Source organism: Mytilus galloprovincialis, chromosome 4 (assembly GCF_965363235.1).
Source record: "Mytilus galloprovincialis chromosome 4, xbMytGall1.hap1.1, whole genome shotgun sequence".
In the NCBI taxonomy this organism is placed as follows: domain Eukaryota; kingdom Metazoa; phylum Mollusca; class Bivalvia; order Mytilida; family Mytilidae; genus Mytilus; species Mytilus galloprovincialis.
In genome coordinates, this window is record NC_134841.1 from 14,462,913 (window position 1) to 14,486,997 (window position 24,085).

General features: G+C 31.4%; 2 protein-coding genes across 2 annotated transcripts in view; both read left to right on the plus strand.

Annotated features, from left to right (window-relative positions):
• Positions 1–3,794, plus strand: part of LOC143070978 (uncharacterized) — a 29,602-nt gene extending 25,808 nt beyond the window's left edge. Inside the window, exons 7-10 of the mRNA XM_076245075.1 lie at positions 1,618–1,757; positions 1,936–2,032; positions 2,375–2,545; positions 3,506–3,794. Coding sequence (XP_076101190.1) covers positions 1,618–1,757; positions 1,936–2,032; positions 2,375–2,545; positions 3,506–3,756 — 659 coding nt within the window. The 3' untranslated portion in view covers positions 3,757–3,794. The remainder of the gene's footprint in view (positions 1–1,617; positions 1,758–1,935; positions 2,033–2,374; positions 2,546–3,505) is intronic.
• Positions 3,795–7,861: 4,067 nt separating this feature from the next.
• On the plus strand, positions 7,862–20,384 carry LOC143071431 (fibrinogen C domain-containing protein 1-like). Its single transcript, XM_076245698.1, has 5 exons — positions 7,862–8,019; positions 16,389–16,537; positions 16,984–17,080; positions 19,561–19,725; positions 20,119–20,384. Exons 1-5 carry the CDS (start codon positions 7,950–7,952, stop codon positions 20,367–20,369), a joined length of 732 nt encoding a protein of 243 aa, XP_076101813.1. The 5' UTR covers positions 7,862–7,949; the 3' UTR covers positions 20,370–20,384.
• Positions 20,385–24,085: the final 3,701 nt, after the last annotated feature.

Below are 24,085 nucleotides of genomic sequence, written 5' to 3' on the forward strand. Positions count from 1 at the left end.
TTTTTATTCGATTTCTAAAGATAAAAGTAACTGCGAGTGTTCAATACGAAAAAATTAAAACGAGTAAAAGTCGTCGGTTGAATGCAATAAACTAAGAAAGAAAATTCATTTCGGAACGAAATCAAAATCTGCGAGTGTGTCACCTCCGGAGAAAATGGGAAAACATACAAGATGCTTTCTTTCTACAATAACATAATTATCTGTAAAGCACAAGACACTGCTGAACAGGCAATAACGGCTAGAAATGTTAAAAAAAAATCAAGAAACATATTTTTTTCTTGAAATTTCGATCTTCATTTCAGCATCATTAAACAGCAGTTAAACGAAGATGAAGACGGTAGCTGAGGATCAATGTCAACAAAATAGAGAATTCTTGATAAAAACAATCAATTTAGATACGATCATTCAAGTTTGCCAAAAAAGAATGAGACAGATTTGTTCTATTTACATGTAAAGGGCAAACACGAAACCAAATGTACGTCACCGCTAAGATACCACAACGAATATGCAAAAAAAAAAAAACCTGACAGAAAAAAATAAAAAAACAAACAAATACGAATATTGTTTCCCGGTACAAGGAAACTAATCACATGTTTTCCGTCGTTACATTAAATCTTCGCAATTTGTTATTTTAACTTTGTATTTTCCTGATTCAGTGTGTTGTATAATAAGCAAAGGAACTAGATCAACATCATCAAAATGGCTATTACCTCGACATGTGTAGTATTCCTCAGTATATTAGATATACTCGTATATGCGGTTGACAGTAAGTACCAATCATTGTTTTGTTAAAAGTATTGTCATATCTATTGATTTGTTAACATTTGAAAACCATATTTTGGATCCGAATTCAATTTTTTCCCTCAGTTTCATGATAATTTTAAAAAGTGTAAAATCCATTTTCTAAACAAAATTATTCTTGACTTTCGGGATGACTCACACATTTATAGTCTTTTTCTCTTTTCCTGTCTTTTCTACAATCATTATTTTGTACACAAATCAGACCGTTAATTTTCTCGTTTGAATTGATTTCTTATAGCTGATTATGCGGTATAGGTTTTACTAATAGTTGAAAGTCGTACGGTTATCTATAGTTCAGAGTTGTTAATTTCTGTATCATTTGGTCTCTTTTGGAGAGTTGTCTCATTTGAAAACATACCAAATCTTCTTTTATTTATATCTAAACTGTTGCCTCTTATTTATGGTCTCAACTAATGCCAATTTCTGTTTGTCTGCAGACTTTTTGGAATCGATTTTTTTAAAAGTCTGGTGCCCATTTATTTACATTTGTTTGTTAAAGTATAGAAAGTGAGTCCCACAAAACAACTATAAATTGGAGAAAGAACTTTATTTGTAGTTGTCTGTTCTGGTTGTACATATTTGAAGGTATACTGTATTGGTGTAAATGATGTTGTTGATTGGCTCTGGTAAATTCAGATGGTCCAATCTTGCTAGCGTCACTGCTGTTGTTATGGTATTCGTTATAAACATAGCAGTCTCTTCTATTTTTAGTTGTTATTTTTCTGTTTTTTAGTGTTTTAGTTTGCTATAAATGCAAACCTAACAATGTAAAGCTATTTTACGGTATACGCCGATTAATAATTCATAATATTTCAGATAATCGCCCTTTAGATTGTGGTGACATTGATATCAAACGTGGAAGTGGTGTGTATAAGATATACCCTGAAGGATCAGGACAGAGTGGCTTTAATGTGTACTGTGATATGGATTCGGAAAATGTGGACGGAGGTTGGACAGTGAGTATTATTTTATTTTTTAAATCCTTTTGTTTTTAGTATTTGTTTTAATTTTATTAAAGTATTTGTTTCTTATTAGATTAATATAAATCTTATTATGTACAATATCTGATTTGACATTTTCCTTAGAGTGACAAAAAAAGATATGAACAGTTTTTCTTATTATTTGACTGTCCAGGTGTTCCAACGCAGACTTAATGGTGAAGAATACTTTTTCAGAGGCTGGCGAGATTATAAAGAGGGATTCGGGACTCTTCAGGGTGAACATTGGCTCGGTAGGTACTTATCCTGTTTATACTTCCGCAGAACATACATTGAATATTTGGAAAACTTATGATACTGATTTTTGGACTTATGACACGTTTGTCCGGAATAACCTTCATCGGGTACCATCGAAACTAAAGTTTGGAAGAGAAAAATTTAAAAAGAGAAAAAAAATACCATGGTAAACTCCGCCTCTGGAAGTTTTATCCCAGGTTTACGTACATGCAGATGCATGACATATAAACTAAATTATTGTCAAAGACAATTAATATCAAAATGCTATCACATTTATATTTTATATCGATAAACCTTACCTAAACTATACTTTCCATAAATTTGAAACTCTACTTCAGGTAATGCCAAACTCCATATCTTGACATCCCAGGCAAAATATGAACTCTTGATAAGAATGAAGACTTTTGAAAATGAAAATGGATATGCTAGATATAGCGACTTTCGTGTGGACAATGAAGCTTCTAAATTTAAGATGACATTTTCGGCATCTTATTTTACTGGAAATGTCGGTGAGCAATATTTATATATATTTTTCCTTTATAATTGTAAATATTGAAATTTATTCTATTCAGCTTTATTTTCCATATTGTATATCTATTCGGTATATTCCCATATGATAATTTGAATACCTTAGAAATATACAAACTGTATGGATAAATAAATATGTTTTGATATAGGAAATCAATGTAACGACAGAAATTACCAAAAATATTTTTTTAACTTTTCTTCATATACGCCTTTCTCTCTTTCTCGAAGTCATTTATCCTTTAATGTATGTCGACCGGAAACAATGTTATGTGCATTTCACTTCATAAACACGTAGTCTTAGGCACTTGTCTTAGACAAAAAATGTCCTAAGGTATATAGGAATATTTATTCTGAAACAAGTGCATGTACAAGTAGTCAATACTTGCTTGATGAAAGTTTTTTAATGCAATTATTCAAAAACGTAGGCGATGGGCGGATGCCAAACAGTGTCCATGAATTTAACTGTTAATCGTTCAACCGAAACTATTTCAAATTGCAATATGTAGTGTTACTGATAACACAATGGGGTCAAGCTCAATATTGGCGACTTTCAGTTTCACCGTTTAGGAGAAATGGTTCTTGAAAGATTGAAAAATTGTGTTTCCAGTCGTGTCCGTGTTGTAACTCATGAACTGTTTAACCAATACTAAGCTTTCCAAATTTTTAATATGTTGTTACTGATAACAAAATAAAATGGAGATCAAGTTCGATATTGTTGATTATGGTACTTGTTATATTGAAAAATGTCATGACATAAAAATATAGTTTAAAAAAAGTCACTTTGACAGCATCTTGTTGATACTAAAAATTAAATTCACTGATAAATATCAATTTTGTATCATGCGTTAATTAGAATTAAAATATATGTTATTTTTGTAAAAAGTTGATGTTTACTGTTCATATAAATTTTATGAATTATTCAATTTTCACTAAATTTATAGGAGACTCCCTTAGGTATCATAGTAACAGGAAGTTTAGTACGAAAGATCAAGATAATGACTCTCATGGTGGAAATTGTGCTGTAAATCATAAAGCCGGATGGTGGTACGGAGGCTGTCATGCATCTAACTTGAATGGACTTTACCATGCTGGGAACCATACATCATATGCTGACGGTGTGAATTGGAAATCATGGAAAGGCTACCACTACTCATTGAAGGAGACGACAATGATGATACGACCATTGCAATAAATTCATTGCTGGGGAAATAAAATGATAGAAAGTTAAAATTACTTTTATGTTAGCACATCATTCACACACAAATATCAATACACCCCAACAAAAACTTTGATTTCCTTTTATGTTTAGTGTAGATTATTTATTTCATACCTTTTTTGTTCCTATTAAGAAATTTGTTGATCAATAGCTTCTGATTAAAAATTATGTTATTCGGACATTTTGTATCACTAATGTGGATTTTTGTTGTATGATTAGGGGTTAGATTCTTTTTATTATAAAGCTTTACCATGTAGTTAAACAAATATTTTAATGTTTAATGATAGAAGATATTTTCATTGTACTTTACTAAAGAACCATTCATAATAGTATTTTTTCACAAAAAACGTTTTAGTTACTGTGATAAAATACATGAATCTTTGGTAACAGGAACTACTTTTCCTTGTTTTCTAGTTGTTTTTTTCTCTTTTAGAAATAAAATGTTAAGTACCCTGTGGAAAATCAAATGTAACCCTTAGCGTTTGTTACGTGTACAAAATGTATATAAGTCTCGACCATTGGGTTATTGTTTATTTTTTAACTTTAAAAAAATACATGGAATCAAAAACGTTATGTTTGGCCAGTCAAAATGTCACCAGCCTTTATCCTATTTTACAAATGGATGAAATACCAGTCAGTTGATTGAAAGTTCGTAATATTTGACATACCATATGCACAGTCAATCCGAGTTTTTCTATCATATTTGGAAGACACAAGTCAACATAACTTCAAAGACGGTAATTTAAAATGAAGGATTTTACCCTTTGACTTGGGTTAGGTATATGCAAATGAAACACATGAGTTGGGCGCCAAATGTACCCAGGGATCAATGTGTTACAATGCAGCGCGTTACCAGACATATTTTCTTTAGCTCAGTCAGTCAACGCGCTGCAAAGTAACTTAAATATCCCAGATTCGAGTCCAGGATGAGACAAGCGATTTTGAAATGAAAATCATGCTCTCTGGATTAAGTTACTGTTTCTGTCCGATCTAAAATTCCTCTCATTAACCAGCTATTCTGTGGTAGTGCAATTCAAATAATACAAGTCATTCTTATTTAAAACTCTAGCTTTTGCATTTAATTTGCTATCGAACGTAGATGGTGATTATTTCTTCTGAAAACACGTGTACTTATTTTGAGTTTATATTAATATCATTGAGTCAGTGTCTTTGGTGCTGAACTGTTTGTCACTCAACAGAGCACTCCATTTCTCCATTTGTGACTATAACTAAAAGTGAATTGTGGACGTGTTTTCAGGGATTGTTAGCAAAACGACGGGTGTTATTTGAGCAACAGAACCATTCTGCTATTCTTTCCGCGAAGTAAATTCACAAAAATACTAAACTTCGAGGAAAATTCAAAACGAACAGTCCCTAATAAAATGGCAAAATCAAAAGCTTAAACACATTAAATGAATGGACAACTACTGTCATAATTCTAACTTGGTACAGGCATTTTCTTATGTAAAAATGGTGGATTAAAACTGGTGTTTAAGCCTGTCACTTGTATGACAGTTGCATAAAATGCCATCATATTGATAATAATGTGTGAACGATATTCACGATTTTTAATTAACATTTTGTTGTGTAAAGGCTACTATAGTTACCATATGACGTCGTGTTTTGCATTAAAAGAGAAACAACTGTTATGCATTTGTTTTTTTAATTTATCACTTCTCTGAAAATCCCGGGATCCCTGCAAACATGTGTATCGCTTTTGAATAGATTACGAAATTAGTTTTGGAAACATGGTTTATCGAAGTGTAAACCAAGAGAAAAATTCTAACTGACCAATCCAGTTCAAGTATTTTTAGATATGCAAATCATATAAGAATTATTTGTATTTTAATCACTATAGATATAGAGCAATTAAAAATATGTATAGACAACATTTACAAGGGCACAATAACACAATGACGTGATTTATACTGCAATTAGTTGTGTTTATTTTCTAAATATAGTAACATAGCTATATTTTGTATAATGTCAATTTCATCATGGAACACTTTCTCCACAATCAGGGGTTCATTAAGGGATGAAAATAAGTTTGACATTTGTGTTACTATTTAAAAAGCTATCAATGTATTTGTTTAAGTTGCAGTAAAAAACAATATTTGGTCAATGTCATAAAAATATAAACGTTTTTGTACTCGGCGCAAAACTGTGGAACCTCGCCCTTCCCCAGTTTCTCAGCCTCATACAAAAAAGTTTATTATATATTTTTCTTTCATTGACCTTATATTGTATATATATAAGTACAGAAGCACGTCATATGGGACAAAAGAAATACAAAACGACAAATAGAAAAAGCAAATTAACCAAAATGAAATACAAGAGTACAAAAATGATCATAGAACAATGACACAATCACGGGATGTATGAGTACAGCGCCCCGTCATATACTTTATTCAAATAAATTAAATTGTATTTGGCAACAGATAAAGCCGTTGCAAGCCCTCTCCAAAAAACAAGGTATAATATATTACATTCAAACAACACAACACATGCACATATACAATGGCAACTAGAATACATTTTTCAAAATACATCATAGCTGACTGGAATAATGCGTCAAATAGTTAACTCCGATAAAGAGTATTAATATTCTAAGAATGCCTTAAACAGTTAACTCAGAAAAAGAATATTAATATTTTAGGTAATAAACTCTAATATTGATTTAGAGGCCTTACATTAAATCATTTCAAAACAACATGTTTGGTATCATGTACTTATTTTTACGTATTTATCGCACATGAAGAAAACGGCAGTGAGTAAATAACCATATTGATAGATCAAAAATCAAAATAATATAAAAAATAATTTAGAATTTTAATAAAAAAAAAAAAAAAAAAAAATTGATTTAAGAAACTAAAGATATACAAAAGAAGATTAAAATGATAAAGAAAATAGAGCTGCATTTATAAGTTTTTTACTTTTATAATATCAATTACAATGTATTGTAATTTATTTCTTGCTTATATCTCCAAATATTGAGAAAGATTAGCAATTAATGTGTGACACTGTTTATTTGGATGAGGAACAATAAGTAATTTATTGCATTTGATAAAATGTTCAGTTCGAACAAGGATCGGTGATTATTTTTTTCTTCTTTTTCTTCGCAAATTATTACATATCTTAACATATTTTATTTCAAAATTACATCACATATATCATGTTTTTTCATTAATGAACTTGAAAAGGTTTTTTTCGGGAATAATCATTCTATAGAAAATTGGCCAATTTTGAACGACTTGAAGCTATAAAAATAGCACGAAACCAAAACTTATTTTTGAGATCATATTTTTGAGAAAAAACATGTTAAAATCTACAATAGTTAACAAGCATTTGAAGGGAAACAAATTACAAATGTAATTTTAGTATACTGCAAAGTTGTTTGAACACCGTTTTAGACAATAAGTTGGATATTTGAGTTCAGCAAATTTTATGTAGAACAAGGTGGATTAAAATTGGTAGTTTAAAGCCTGCTAAACCTCTTACTTGTATGACAGTCGCATAAAATTCCATTATATTGACAACAATGTGTACACAAAAGGTAAAAATGTCAATAATTGAGGTACAGCAGTCAACAATGTTTTATAATCTTGATAACTATAAAACAAACAAATATGCAACAAAGAAACACAAAAAGGCCTATAGACAAAGCACATTAGCAACAATTAAAGACAAGAATACAATCATTTACAAAAACACAATTACGGGATGTATTAGTCAGAGCCACGACATATGTTACAAATATATAGACAATGCACATTAGCAAAAATGAAAGACAATAATACACAATTTTACAATAGCACAATAACACAATGAAGAGATGTACAAGTGATCAATAACAAAAACATCTTATTAAGAAACGAAAATGAAATACATTATATAAGAGATTACATGGATAAGCATTAGTCTGCAAAGAAGGTCCCATTCGACCTCCAATCTCGTAGGATTTTTAAAACGCAAGTTGTTATCCATTGGATCGCCGCTCTAGTGCCAAAGAACTTACGTTTGACATATTTTGCGCAGTACAATTTATTTACGACAGGAACCTTTTTTTAACCACTTTTATCCGTTTACAACTAAGCGACAATAACTGTGACATGGTATGTATTATTCTACAGCATAGTATACAAAAGTGAGGTAAAGTTGTTGCGGCAAACATGGAGAGTATGGTGGTGTCATTAATAATCAGCATCATACTTTTATCGCAACATTGTGCTAGTCTTTCAGGTGAGTTGTCATTGTCAAGATTTCGAATATTAACGTCGAACACATACAAATAAGTTTGAAATGTTAACATTTGAAAAAATCGTAAGTGACTATCATGTTTGTGGCGGCATGGTTATTAACATAATCATTTTTTACGACAAACATAATAGCTTATCTACACGATATACCATCCACTTGTCACTATATATCATATATGCCGACAGGGTTAGGCATTCCATTGACCAACGAAATCTATATTTTAATATAGCCTTGGTGATTGAGTGATATAGGACGCTTGACACGGTGCAGTTAGTGTTGCAACGATGATACAGAAGCAAGGATTCGAATCACTTTGATTCTCTAACATAATTAGCAAATGTTTAGACGTGTGTATATATATAAATCAAAGACAACCAATAAAATACAAACAGAATCAGGAATCGGATATTGACAAAAATTATTCAATATAGTTGATATCGATTATGAAACTGGTGAACCAGGGTTGCGTTCAATATCGTAGCAGTTACGTAGTGCTACGTAGATTTTTATCTACTGAGCGAGTAGCTAGCCTAGCTACTATCAATATCTATGTAGCAGCTAGGCTAGCTAAACATTCAAAAGTCACAAATCTACGTAGCCCTATGTAGCCGCTACGATATTGAACGCAACCCAGGATAAATTGACAGAGTGCATATCGTTGATGGCATCGATATCAACACTTGTTTCATATCAATAAAGTAGACTAGTTTACAGAACGAAATGAGAAAAATTATAAAACAGTGTATCCCAACCGTGACTCTTTATAATGGAATACTGTGACTAGATATCAAGTCGATGTTGTCGATAGCAGGATATCATCGTGCCATGGTCATACAATACTAAAGTATTGAACACTTAAACTCTTAAATTGTAATAAAATTTTCCCTGGTTCTTCAGTTTCATAATCGATATCAACTATATTGAAAAAGAAAATATTAGTTAAATCTATATTATCTGTTACAATTGTCGATATCTTGGCGTTTTTCAATAAAAGCGTGACTTTCAGACCTAAAAAAATGAAAAATCAACTTGTATAAATTTAATTTCAAGAGTTATATTGAATAGCTAGATCTATTATAGACCTGTTTGTAAACAAAAAGTGCAATCTTAAATACTGTTTTAAATGATATTCTTTTCCTAATTTGTGTACTGTTTCGTAAGGGACAAAAACGAAACTGCTTCTAAACACACATATTTTTGCAATTTTAAATGTTTCCTTTAGACATTCCAGTTTGTTTACTTTATATACTAGAAAAATCAAATTTGTTTCTGAATTGGAGAACCATTTTTTATCGATAAAGATTAGACAGTACTTCACATATGAAGGTACAACTCATGTTACTTAGTGGACATTTTGATGCGTTTCGTAGTTGACAAAACCGTTTTTGTAATGGACATAAAGTTTCGTAGTTGACATCAACCCTATTCTATGTTAATTAAAAAAAAACATAATAAAAATTAAATGAAACTTACCCTTGTTATTTGTTTTGCACGAATATAATTGAAAAAAAGAGTAAAAAAAGACTGCATGGTAGTGGTAGTGTCCACTACGAAACGTTTTTCTCCCATACTTGTTTCGTAGGTGACCGTTTCGTAGGGGACATATTCACATGTTTAATCCCCCCCCCCCACAATCCCTATATTGCAATAGTAACAAGACTGATTCTATTCATCAAAGCATGTATTAAGCTGTACACTGATATTTTTTTTCATGATTTTAAAACCAGATACTGAAGGAGATTTTACCCGTTTCGTAGTGGACATTAACAAAAATACGGTATCACTCTGGTCCATTTGATGTGCTCAATTTTTCTTACCAACAATTTAATTGCCGTTATAAAAGCACCACTTCTTTTGTAAGACCCTAATGTTTATATCTCTTGCAAACAAAAATTACATTGATTTAATAAAACTGCTTATTAACAAATTCTAATGACTTCGTTTCGTAGTGGACATTTTGTCAGGGACACACCTTCTGAAATTAAAAATCCTATGTTAAAAGCTGTTTATTAAAAAATGTTGGCTCTAAATATACTTTTGAACTATACAAGAACTGATATTGAGTAAAATAACATTTATTTCTACATTTTTCCGACGTAGTCGGTATATATAGTTTCGGTTTGTGCCCATTGAACTTAAGGACGCTTAACTATCACTACAAACCATTAAAAGTCTGAAATGACCTATATCTGTACTCGACTGTACTGATTTTTACTCGACCAGTCTGAATTCGTCTGAGATTTACTTGATAATACTCGACTGTAGTCTGAACCATACTTAACAGTCTGAATGTGTATTTGACCAGTACATAACCATTTTATACGAGTCTGAACCGTACTCGACCTATTCTGAACCATACTCGGCCTAGTCTTAACCAACTTAGACCTATTCTTTGTATATATCAACTGAATTTTATCAATTTAGGAATTCTTTTAATAAAAATGAAATTTGAACAACAACTCGAAATTAAAAATGTATTCAATACAGTATTGAAATTAAAATTTCACAATAATCAACCATAATATAACTTCAACTCAATATATTTAACACTTACATAATAATGTATATCAACTTTTAAAATATAAATAAAACAAGCTGATCAAATAATTTAAAAAATTGAGTTGTGACTAATATTTTCAATATTATTCAAAATTTTATGAATATTTCCGAAGTATTTTATGGTAACAGGACTATTTTCACCATTAACTTAAGCCTAGTATAGATTTATGTTCAACTTGTCAGTTGACTTTAGTTAATAATGCAGTGAATGTTTTTTATTAAGATATATATAAAATAGTATATAAAACAACTTATAAGTTCTAAAAAAATGAGAGCTTAACTGTTTTGTTTTATTAAACCAAGAATTTAATATAATCATGATAATAGAATTTTCATAGCAATTCTTGATAACCTTTTTAAAAAAGGAAATGTACTCCAAAGTAACAGTAAAAAAAAAAATTTAAATTAATTTTAGTATTTTTTTGTCAAATTAACATGGCATACATAAAGCACTTTAATATGTTCTAATTACCTCAGTACATGTGTGTTTTACAGGTAAAAAGAAAGCCCTATTTTCTTAAATTCGTGTATTACTTATCTAGTACATACATGTATATTCGAAAGGCCTTGTTATTTAATTTAAACAGGATATTGCTATTTTGAATCAATGTTATTTAGAATTTAATACCTCTGGTCAGGTGTGATCTTATTTATGAGTTTGTCCCCAAGCAGAGGTTATACTTTATATTTCACCACTAATCAGAAAAACAATTTTATTTATTTATTTAATTTTATCCCTTTTTTATATAAGTTATATATAATATATTTTTTTTTATTCTAAATATAATCAAGAGATATATTTCTTTTATAAGGTTAAATTTTTTGATAAATTTTGTTGGCTGTTGTTATATATATCAGTTAAAAAGAAATTTATTTTAACAGTTAAAAAAGAAGAGGTTTTTTGGTCTAGTATGGTTCAGACTGATCGAGTATTGTTCAGACCTTTGGTTAAGTATGGTTTAGACTGGAAAAATAGGTCGAGTACATGTCGAGAATGGGTTAAGACTGTTTCAGACTGGTTGAGTAATGGTTCAGACTATTTTCAACGGCAAAGATAAGGGTCAAGTACGATTCAGTACAGTCAATTATGGTTCAGACTGGGGTCGAGTAATTTCAAGTAAACAGACCAATTCAGATTGGTCGAGTAAAAATCAGTAAAGTCGAGTACAGATATAGGCCATTTCAGACTTTAATGGTTTGTAGTGTATGGCAACAGAATATCGAAAATCCTTTCTATGATTGGACAAAATGCTGTCATGATGGGTGATTTGGTTGTGTATATTTGACTAGATCTTACAAAGATTTATATTTTTATTAAAATAATTGTTTCTCCAATAGCTCTTTGCATCCGCGACAGCTGTTTATTCGGGACAATTATATATAATTTTTAATGTAAACTTTGTTGTACGAACGTACATGACTTTTAGAACGCACCTACGCATGTGAGATTTCCGCGGGGTTTTGGTGAATGTAAACAGAAAGATACGAGGACCGAGAATACTGAACACAAACAGAGAAAACGTTATTTAAATGGTATCTTTGTGCTTCTGAAGGTTATCGAAATTATAGTTTTAAACATATCACGGTGGGTATGGTTGTCCTGCGAGAGAACGTACTGTGCTGGTGATTTGGTCCTGTCAGGTGCTGGTGGGTCCTGATTCTGTGCTGGTGGGTTTGTTTACATTGTATCAGAACGGCAATAAAACGACTGTTTTGTTGCTTAATTTTTCTCTGATGCGTCATAAGTACTATGCAAAGTATATTACAACAATATTATATTGCAAAAGTCGTACAAGTTCGTTAAACGGAATTGTCCTGACGCTGTGCTGGTGATAAGAAAAACGGTCCTGGTACTGTGCTTCAATGTCCTGGTTCTGTGCCTTTATATTTTAGTTAAAAGAAGCATATATTCAAGATCATTGATGCTGCATTGTTATTGACTAATTAACTGTTGTCTGCTTTCTTGAAATTGACATTGTTGTGAATCTGTTTACTATTATTATGAGAGAAAAAATACACCTATTTTTTTTTTTATTTTTTTTTTAAATTAACTGTAATTTTATTTATTGGCCTGTTGATGGAACCCTTCTTGTCCCTTTTAAGATAAGAAAATATGTTAACGATTTTCGGGATTACGATCATTTTGCAAGATTACCAAAATACGTTGTAATTTATACAATACTTATATAATGCAGATGATGTGGTATGTTTGTTGTCAATGGAAAAATTTCCGTAAGAAACCAAAGAAAGTATGTGTTAACAACCATACGTCATCGTACGACCTTCAACAATAACCGATAAAATAAAAATGTAAAAGGTTTTGCATAAAAATGGAGAGCAAAAATATAGAACAAAGGACTTACTGAGCGTTTGAATCATATGTCTTTAGCAGCTTTAAACACATTTGTTTGTGAACAATCGAGTGCTGACTATAAGAAAGACAATAGTATTGCGGGTTTGCTTGTTTTGGGTTTTTTAATTTCGAGGGGGGGGGGATAAGTTAAAGCGAGGTTACAGTGAAAGTTTTAAGCTTGGAATAGTTTCCCGTAAGATTTAAAAGTTGTATTTTAAAAGAAAAATGTATCTTATAGCTATTAAGAATCACTTGCTGTATCTGTAAGATATTTTCAACATTTTTTTTTGTCTGAAGGGTTATCAGGTATTTTTTTTCGAAAACCTAGTACACACTAACAAAACTAAGATTTCTTAGCTTTTTCATTTCAAAATTCCAAAATAGCTTGTTAGCTAAACCGTGAGGTCATTTTTAGGTAAGGTAAAGTACCCTCCTTTCGAAGTAGCCTGGTCCTACAGACAGAAAGATGTGTCAATTGTCGGACTCGTCTACTCTTAAAGTAGGGTAGTTTACATAACTTACAATGACTTTTCTGTTCAGCAAGCAAGATAACCAAAGTAATCCCGTTGTCTACACACTCATTGAAATTGGCTGTAATATTGCAAAAGTTCAAGCGATTGGGGCAAACTTACCGAGTAAAAAAAAATCAAAATGTCTATCTACCTTGCACATTTTAGAAAATTCAGATCAGATAACGAAACTGGGTCCAGCAACATTTATAAGCAATTTTGACCCTCACAGTTTCCATTCACCACAAATATTCTCGTTACAACGAATCATTTAAATACAAAAATACGAGTATCAGCCTTTGGTTATCTATTTTAAAATAATTGTATACGGATAAAGATATGAAAGGCAGCAGGGTCACCTGGGTGAGGAGTCCATGTCATCTGAAATAAATGCTAAGCATATATATCTAGATAGCGACAGATAACCATAACATTAAAAAACTCTCTTCTTTTCGATTTTTTTCGAACAAATTGACACATAAAATGAATCATATAGTATTGTGGAATTTTTAACATGTGTTCAATTCATTGGTTACACCTTTTACTAGAATTACAATCCTGTCAAGTATGAGCTGGGTAAAATATTTCAGAAAAGAAGATGGAAATGTGAAAGTTTCGGTGCGTCAGGTGCAACAGCATACGAACAGCTAACATGCCTCGTCAGGGTGGAAGCTAAAAAGTCCACGAAAATTTGATTTAAAACCTTTATTCGTTCCAACAAAGTTAATGATATTTTGTTGAGGATTTAACCATCTACGACAACAAGATGTTTTTTTTAGAATTTACAGCTCTTCTATAAATACATGCAAAGCAAACCTTGTTTAAATTACTTGCTATGATTGTTTGGATGGTTGTAAACGACAGGTAAGTAGTATGTTTACTATATACTAGAATTTGGTTGGACAATAAACATTAACTTCAATTCCTGTCAGTTTGTATTTGTCCAATCAAATCCCAGTATGCATTGAAACTCCGCCTACCTATTGTTTGAAAATATCCTTGGAGCAAACATAGCAAGCAAGTCAATCAAAGTTATTTTTTGCATGCTTTTAAAGAAGAGTTGTACTATATAATGCAAAGAAGCGTTTAAGTCTTTCGCCAAAAAATACTATCAATTTCTTTTTGTCCTATGTAAACTTCCGTCCCATTTCCTTCCATTCATGATCATTAAATTGAACTGTAAAATATTTCTTGGTACCTTCTTGATTCCTTTATAAGTCTTATGTAAACATAATTATGACAATAACTTTTGTGAGCACAAGATTCACTGCACACTTTTAATTAAAGTTCTGCTTAATCAAACATTAAAATGTGAACTTAAGTTTTGAGACTTTTTTAATCGACACGATTGGGATTTTTGCATATGAGAACATGTTTTATCTATTAGTTGAAAATGCGGCTTTGAACTAGCTTTCAGTACCTGTGAGCATTTGTTGTTCAATAATGTGTGTCTTTGTGTTATTATTTTTGTGATAAATTGTTGTGTTGCTACACCACTGTAACAATGAAGGAGGAAATGGGGGGTGGGGGGTGAGTAAGTGGGGAGGGGTATGCGGAGCGCTAACAAACATGTCTATGCAGCATGGGCTTTGATCATTGTTGAAGCATCAATGTAAGGGGCATTTAATATCTTAATAAAACTATTTTTATTTCAGATAGTATATATTGTTATCTGATATTGGACGAAAGAGGTTGCCCTGTTATGTAATTGTGTAATATAAGTAACGATCATATGAAAACACATATTAAACAGCCAAATGGATGCACAAGAGCTAAAATAGGAGTCATACATCCTATTGACAATAATTATCAGCCAAATTTTATTGATTTTGTAACATTTGTTTCAAATATGAGCAACTTCTTATCCAAAATCACCAGCACAGTATCAGGACCCACCAGCACAATGACAGGACCCACCAGCACAGTATCAGGACATGAATAAATTGAAAAAATGCTAAATTTTAATAAATTGCAATGTTTTTTCACAAAATAGTTTTGTCGTGTGGATTGCGGTATAGAAAGCGGACTCTATCAGCATTTTTGTTTTATTTTTTCAGTTCGAGATTTTCTGAAAATGAGCATTTTTGTGTTACGCTTACTGAAACAGTTTAGAGGGTCAACTTTTTAATGCTTTACATATGAACCCATAAGAAACAAAATTGAAAAATCTCATCTGTTTTTTTCAATTTTTTATGAGTGAAAACGTCAAAAATCATCATTTTCGTCTTTGTTTACATTTTTTCATTGATCACCAGCACCCGTCAGGACCGAATCACCAGCACAGAACATTCTCTCGCAGGACAACCATACCCACCGTGCATATACTCAAATTTAAATACGTCGGATATCTTTTTTAAAGATAGTTCTTGTTTTACGATATTTTAGAGTATGAATGTTGACCAGGCGGTCCAGGAATGCCATTTTGGTTGTTTTGGACCATTCAGGAATCAATATCTTATCAATCCCTCTAAAAAATAAACTGTTTCTTTGCTTAAAAATGTTAAATCTAATTCAATGTACTGACTGCACAAAAAATTACTTGCAACGATCAAACACATTTTTTTTAAAGTGGCTGGGACAAGAAAGTACGTTTTTATTGAAAAAAGCCCATCTACGAAATCAATGACAATCTCCTCTTCCCAAACTATGTACAAATACACTTTATATTTAGAAACAATATATGCATGATTAGTAAAATACATCTAACCAAAACCATAGGGTTTAATATTAGCTCCTTTAATTCTGGAACCTATATAGTTAGATATACCGTTCCTAGTTTAACTGGAAAATGAAAGATAAAATATGTTTTGCAAATCTTTCCTTTTTTCATTACACATGGATTGTCTATTATTTTCGGAATAACGATATCTCTTTAAGTATTGCCACTACTGAAATCTTTTTTATGCTATATTTGGTGTTTTTTTCAAAAGTAAAACACTTCCAGAGAAGTCCTTTGGATTGTGGAGACATTGATATCGAACATGAAAGTGGTATATATAAGATATATCCCCAGGGTTCATTAGAAGGATTTTATGTATATTGTGATATGGACACAGAAGATTTGAACGGAGCTTGGACTGTAAGTTGTATCGGAAAGATTAAGTCTAAATAGAATAAATGTAAACGAAAACAATACAGGAAAATGAAACAGTAGTTTATCGTGTGATTTATTCTGACTTTCTTATAGGTATTTCTCGCCACCGATTCCACGTCATTCAAAATGCTTTTTCCTATTTTTCATTATTAACAGTGGTTTTTTTTCATTCAAATAATAAAAATACAATTTCGAACAATAAATTCAATTTTATATCATCCACTTTAAAATTCTATTTTTTCCCACATGATACTGACGGGGGGATACAGAGTGGTTTTTTTTTCTCTACTTGAAATCTTTTTTAAACTCATTGGTTTTCTATTCCTATATGTTTGTTTGTGGGGAGAGGGGGGATTGGAGCAGGTTTAATTTGAGGTTGCTTTGAAATCTCTATGAAATTCTTTATCGCTTTTGGTTTTTTTTTCTTTTAGGTTTTTCAGCGTCGAATCAATGGTGAGGTTGATTTTTATAGAGAATGGGCGGATTATGAAGAAGGATTTGGGACAGTTAAGGGAGAACATTGGCTTGGTAAGGTAATTTTTTAAGGAGAATTATTACTTAATTTATGAACTATAATCATTAACATAAAATAAAGTACAATGTATCTGTATATTAAATAACATATTTACAAGTAAATGTTTTCTAACACTTCCTTTCAAACATCGGTACTAGCTATCCAAGAGGTCCACACAAATGCATTTCCCAGCGCAGCTCTAGATGTTAAATAGGTTCGTCCTCTTTATTGAGGTTTGTCAGATTTACATTTTAAATCAAATAATGAATAAAGGCAACAGTAGTATACCGCTGTTCAAAACTCATAAATCCATGGACAAAAAACAAAATCGGGGTAACAAACCAAAACAGAGCGAAACGCATTAAATATAAGAGGAGAACAACGACACAACACCGAAACAGACCAATCATCAGACAAAAAACCACGAGAATAACAAATGTAACATGAAAACCAAATACATGAATTTGGGATAGACAAGTACCGTGCCACGTCTTATCTCAATATCTCAAAAATAAGAGAAAACACAAACGACTGAACGTTAAAATGCAACACAAAGAGAAACGAACAATATTATAACAATGACCATCTTCCTGACTTGGTACAGGACACTTTTAAAAGGGGAATAAAAGTGGTGGGTTGAACCTGGTTTTAAGGCATGCCAAACCTCGCACTTTAATGGCAAAGTTAAATATAACATTGAAATGACAACATAATATTACAGGACTACAATACAAATAAATAGGAGAACATATTAGACACAGAAAAACATGATTAATAGATAACAAAAAGCATCAGGTTTAAAATTCAATACGCCAAAAACGCGCCTTGTCCACACAAGACTCACCAGTGACGCCCAGATATAAAAGATCGAAAGTGAAAAAAGTACAAAGTTGTACAGCACTGAAGATCAAAAGTTGAAAAGGTTTCGCAAAATACGGCATTGTTTTTATGCCCGGGATAAGAACATTCTTATTATATAGAACAATTCATGCTATTGCAAACAGTAAGTTTTATCAAATGAATATGAAAGAGATATACACAAAGAAACTAAAGTATTACCTAATTACAGAAAACTAAACCTGAATACATAACGCCTAGATATAAAAGATCGAACGTGAAAAAGGTACAAAGTTGTACAACACTGAAGATCAAAAGTTGAAAATGAACCTTTTATGCAGATATAAAAAAAATCACACATTCCGCTTTTGGAGCTGGCTACATCCTCTGGCCACCCCTGATTACTTTATTTCAAAAATTAAAACGATTTTGAAAAGTTTTCTTTAACACGTTTTATTCCACAACTTACAATATACAGCTTGTATATTCTATAAATTACAGCAGAATTCATTTGATTGTAGGAAATGGCATAATCTTTAGTTAGCTTGCTTTTTAGATGAACCGTGAAGTCATTATAGGTTAGGTATACAACCGTACTTTCGGAGAAGTCTTGTCCTACAGACAGATAAATTAGGTTATCTGTCGGACTAGGCTACGTAATAGTTTTCCTACGAGGACTCGGTGTGTCAGTGTAAGATGACCCCGATAGCTGGAGGCCAGAGGGTGATCTAACACTGAGTCACAAAAACCGAATGGGATAACTATTTTCTATCCCAGCTGTTTTAGGTTAGACGAAAAACCATTTACAATTCATAAAATCTAGTTTATAACGCCACACCACCATTAAAATATACTTTATTTATTACTATATTATGTATACCCTTTTATGAACCGCGAACACGATGAGAAGATATGAAAAAATGACAACTCGTCCCACCACTGGCAAATCGGCCCATATTAGATTGTCACTTTATAAAAAAAAAACGCCCCACTCTTGTTTGCTGACTCGCTCCATTATTGAAAAGTGTAAAATCAAATTAAACAATCAGTCTGATAACTCATTTATTAACAAAAAAGGGTTTAAACACCACCAAATAAAGGTCTGCCAACTCGTCCCACTTATAAAATATATCTTGCTTCCTTTAAGTATGTTAAATTACTGTTAGTTGGTATCAAGTCATCCTGACGCAGTGTTATGTGTCTTGGGTTAATATGCTAAAGGTCTTGAGTGCGAATCCCAGCATATACTCTGGATGTTTATTTTCTACTTAAATTTCCGTATAATTAATAATAAGTTTTAAAGTAAATTTGACATTCCCGCAAAAATTTACAGAACAGAGGAAAGCATGCAAAACAAAGAAACTCAAGCTGGGGTGATCTGGTAAGGATGATCCGGCTCAGATTATCCCTGTTAGAACAAAGGAGCTGGGATGTAATCTTACAGAAGGGTAGTTTACCTTTTGGGTCTGTGTGTCTCAATTGTTAATATTGTGTGAAGCATTTGTTGGATGTTTGTCTTTTTGCCCATTCCCGAATAGAGTCTGCCTTTCTTTCAGTTAGTTTTAATAACTGAGAATAATCTTCTATACTTTCAATTTTACTAAATATTTGACTAAACATTATACAAAATTAAATAGTTTAATTGTTATCAATTCAGGCAACGATAAACTACATATTCTAACATCACAAGGGAATTATGAACTGTTGATTTCAATGAAAGACTTTGAAAATCATAATGGATATGCAAAATATAAGAACTTCAAAGTTGGGGATGGAGCATCAAAATACAAGTTGACTTTCTCGAACTTTACAGGAAATGTTGGTAAGTATTCATAATTGTTTTGATATAGGCTGTTCCATAAGCTTCAAAACGGGGAGATCAGATGACAACAAAAAATATATTCTGGATGCTTATCCCAAATACCTTATCGTGTCTTTTTTTTTTTTAAAACTGATTGATCGCCTCGAAAAACTAAATAAATTTGTTCGCCAAAAAAAAAAAAATAATCTGAGTAAGAAAATAAAACCCGTATCTTCTCCTCCCCTCATTTTAAATTTTAATGGGTGCTCCCTTAGTGAAAAATAATGTATAAAAGTCTGTTCTTAGTGAAATATAATGTATAAAAAGTCTTCTTTTTTTTATATAGATATGTCCCATTTATAGATAACTGATTTATGATACAGTGTGTATATCTCAAAATTGCTTTTTTTAAAGGTGACTCTTTTGCACATCATAACGGTAAGATGTTTAGTACTAAAGATCAGGACCACGATAACCATGGATCCAGCTGTGCTACTATGTTCAAAGGAGGCTGGTGGTACGGCAAATGTCACAATTCTAACTTGAATGGGCGATACCTTAAAGGAACACACACCTTATATGCTGACGGGATAGAATGGGAAAGTTGGAAGGGCTCTTATTACTCATTGAAGACAACCACAATGATGATGCGAAGAATGAAATAAAACAAAACCAGGTGCTTTGTGTTGTTTGATTTAACTGTGCACAACAAACGGACAACTCACAAAATTGAAACTCTGAAAATGGAGGTCAACTTTGAAAAGTCGCTTTTGACTAGATCTCTGAAATACAATGTATCATAGTTTTATTTAAATACACACAATTCATAATTCATACAATGCTTCTATCAAAACTACTGTTGTCAGAATAAAAATAAAAATCAAATAAATACGAAAACCCACACGACCGGTATCAACGATCAAAATAGAAAGTTTCATGTTGTATTATGTTTCTACGACGTTTTCCTTGGAAAGAGTCGTTTTAGATTGTAGATCAAAAGTGTTTCTTGAGATTTAAGTCAACTATAGCTGTTCAATACTTCATTAACTTCGGTCTTTTTGGTGAATAATCCTCCCAATAGAAATCGTACCACATATCTATATTATAAACAAACCACTTTTCACTCTTAAACATGAATCACAAGACGTCAGGCAGTTACAATTATATAAAATAAGTGATCCACAATCTAGCAAATATAAATGACATAACGACATAATGTTCAAGGAATACGTGTTTTATTCACATTCAATCTTTAATCTTTAAGTTAATAAAATTAAAAGTTGAACGGAAGCATGAATATAAGGACAGTAACCCAGAGACATACAAGAAAAAACTTTGCCACGATGCAATCGCACAGATAACTCAACCATGGCGGATCCAGAATTTTTCATAAGTGGGGACCAACTGATTGCCTAATAGAGGGCCTAATCAAGTCATGCTTTAGTGATTCTCTAAGTTACTAATCAATTTTTTGTCCACAAAAAGGGTGGCCAGGCCCATACCCACACACATATTTTGTATACATAACACATAACAAGTATACGACTAATTTTAAGTAAATGAAGTAACGAATACATTTTTTACATATGAACGTTAGATTATGGCGTGTGAAACGTTACAATATTCACAATAAACAAAACATATGGTCATAAAATTAAATAATTGTTCGTAAAAACGAAAATTTGTTCTTTAAAATAAAATATATATTTAATAAATCAAAATATGTGTTCATAAAATAAATTATATATGGATGTTCATACATGACTTTTTGGTTTAAAAAAAATATATTAACATTGTATGATAATAAAAGCAAATAATTGTTCATATAAACAAATAATTGTTCATAAAAGCAAAAATAATTGTTCATAAAAACAAATAATTGTTCATAACAATTAAATACGTATTCATAACAATTAAATATGTATTCATAAAATCAAAATTGTTATTCATAAAATCAAATATTTATTCTTAAAATCAACGTATTCATTCATAAAAATCAAAATATTCATTCTTAAATCAAAATAATCATTCATAAACTCAAAATACTCATTCATGAATTCAAAACATTTTTTCATAAAATATATATATTTTTAAAAATTCATAATTACGTTCAATAATTTGCATCATGTGAGTAAGTTAAATAGAACTCTTTGTGTCAAAGTTTTATTTTAAAGCGTTGATTTTTACATCCCGAATATGTCAATACAGGAAAATTTGGCGAAATTAGACAAAATCGGTCGGATTTCATCCAAATTTCGGACCAGGAAACATATGGTGCAAGCGTCGACAATCAAAATACTCAAGATAAATATGTAAAAAGTAAAATCACAAAAATTCTAAACTCCGAGGAAAATTCAAAATGGAAATCCCTAATCAATATGGCAAAATCAAATGATAAAACACACCAAACGAATGGACAACAACTGGCAAAGTCCTGACTTGAAACAGGCATTTTCAAATGTAGAAAATGGTGGATTAAACCTGGTTTTAAAGCGCTGAACCTCTGAATTATAAAATGTATGTACAAACATTATTTCAAAAGATTTTTTTGTCGACGTATGCGTTCTATGTAATGTGTCCTGTCCAATAATCAATAAAAGTTTACCAATTTTCATTAAAATTTTCGAGGAAAATCGATATGAGTACTATTTATGACGTCATGAATAAAATGTATGTACGTACATTTTCAACAAAGGCTTATTTCTTATCTAGTCACTGTATTAGCTACGATGCATTTTGATATTGGTAAGTAAATCCTAATTTGAAATTTAAGCTTAAAACATGGTACATTTTAGGACCTTATCGAACCTTCTCTCCTTTAATGTGCAGCCTAAATTGACTGTTGTGTTTTCAGATGGTTTCCTACTTATCATTACATTCATAAAGTGACAAAACTCACAAAACATTGGGATATGGGCATCGAATTGTTGATATAACAAATATTGCTTGTTAGTACTTAATTTCTCGAATTTTTATCTACCCCAAAGAGTCATTATTTGCTTTTTACAGTGTAAACACGTATTCCAGTGAATTTCAAGTGTACTGATAAGAAAGCATAACATGCTAAATTTGGAAAAGTTACTGTTGTGTCATGCTATTCAATACTGTTGTAAATACACAAGCAAAACGTTTACCCTAAACATGCACAACATGGTGAATTCTAAAATCTAAAAACAATTGCACTTTTAAATTTTAACTATAAATATTTATTGAACGTCAAAATGATAAGGACCAAAAACACCTGTTTCCTTTACAAGCAGCTCATGAATTGGAAATGGACAAAAGTATCAAGAACCCGCTCCCTAAAACAAAAACATAAATAAGGAAATCCAATGCTCTAGAAAAAAGTAAATTCACAAAAATACTGAACACTGCGGAAAATTCAAAATGGAAAGTCCTCAATCAAATGGTATACTCAAATGATAAAATACATCAAACGAAGTGACAACAACTGTCATATTCCTGAATTGGTACAGGCATTTTTTCAAATGTAGAAAATGGTGGATTGAATCTGGTTTTAAAGCGCTAAACCTATTACTTGTATGACAGTCGCAATAAATTTCATTATATTTATAACGATGAGTGAACAAAACAGACAAAACCGGTAGAAGTGCCAAAATAAGGGTACACTGTGGCTAAGTTATTATACATCCCTTCATTTGGGTTATTGTACTCTGGCAAAGTTATGCCATTCTGTGCTTCTTTGTTTCATTTTCTTTTTAAGATTAAGGTTATAAAACAATTTTGACTGCTGTATATTTGACATTTTTACCTATAATGCCTGTTTGTTTTCTTCACACATTGTTGTCAACATAATGGAATTTGATGCGACTGTCACACAAGTGAGAGGTTAAGCTAACTATAAAACCAGGTTCAATCCACCATTTTCTACATAAGAAAAAGTCTGTACCAAGTCGGGAATATGACAGTTGTTATCCATTCGTATGATGTGTTTGAGCTTTTGATTTTGCTATTTGATTAAAGACTTTCCGTTTTGAGTTTTCCTCGGAGTTCAGTATTTTTGTGATTTTATTTTTTGGATCAATTCAGCATTAGGTTTGTTTGAAATATTGTACAAAGTATACTCACTACCATTCAAATGTTTGTTTTTATCTACGATCGTATATTTGCGGTTTCTATAGCTAGTTTATACCATTTTGATATGTGTAACGCACAATCTTACAATTCCCGATCGGTATAAAAGTTTAAACAGTAGTAATCGTGAGGGAAAAAAATGATATGTTTAATTGCAGGCAACGTATATCTTCATATTTTGACCTCCCAAGCCGAATATCAGCTATTAATTAATGGAACCCAATCAGAAAAGTTCGGATTGTAAATGGAAAGAACATCATCAATGTATCTGAAAGTGAAATTAAAT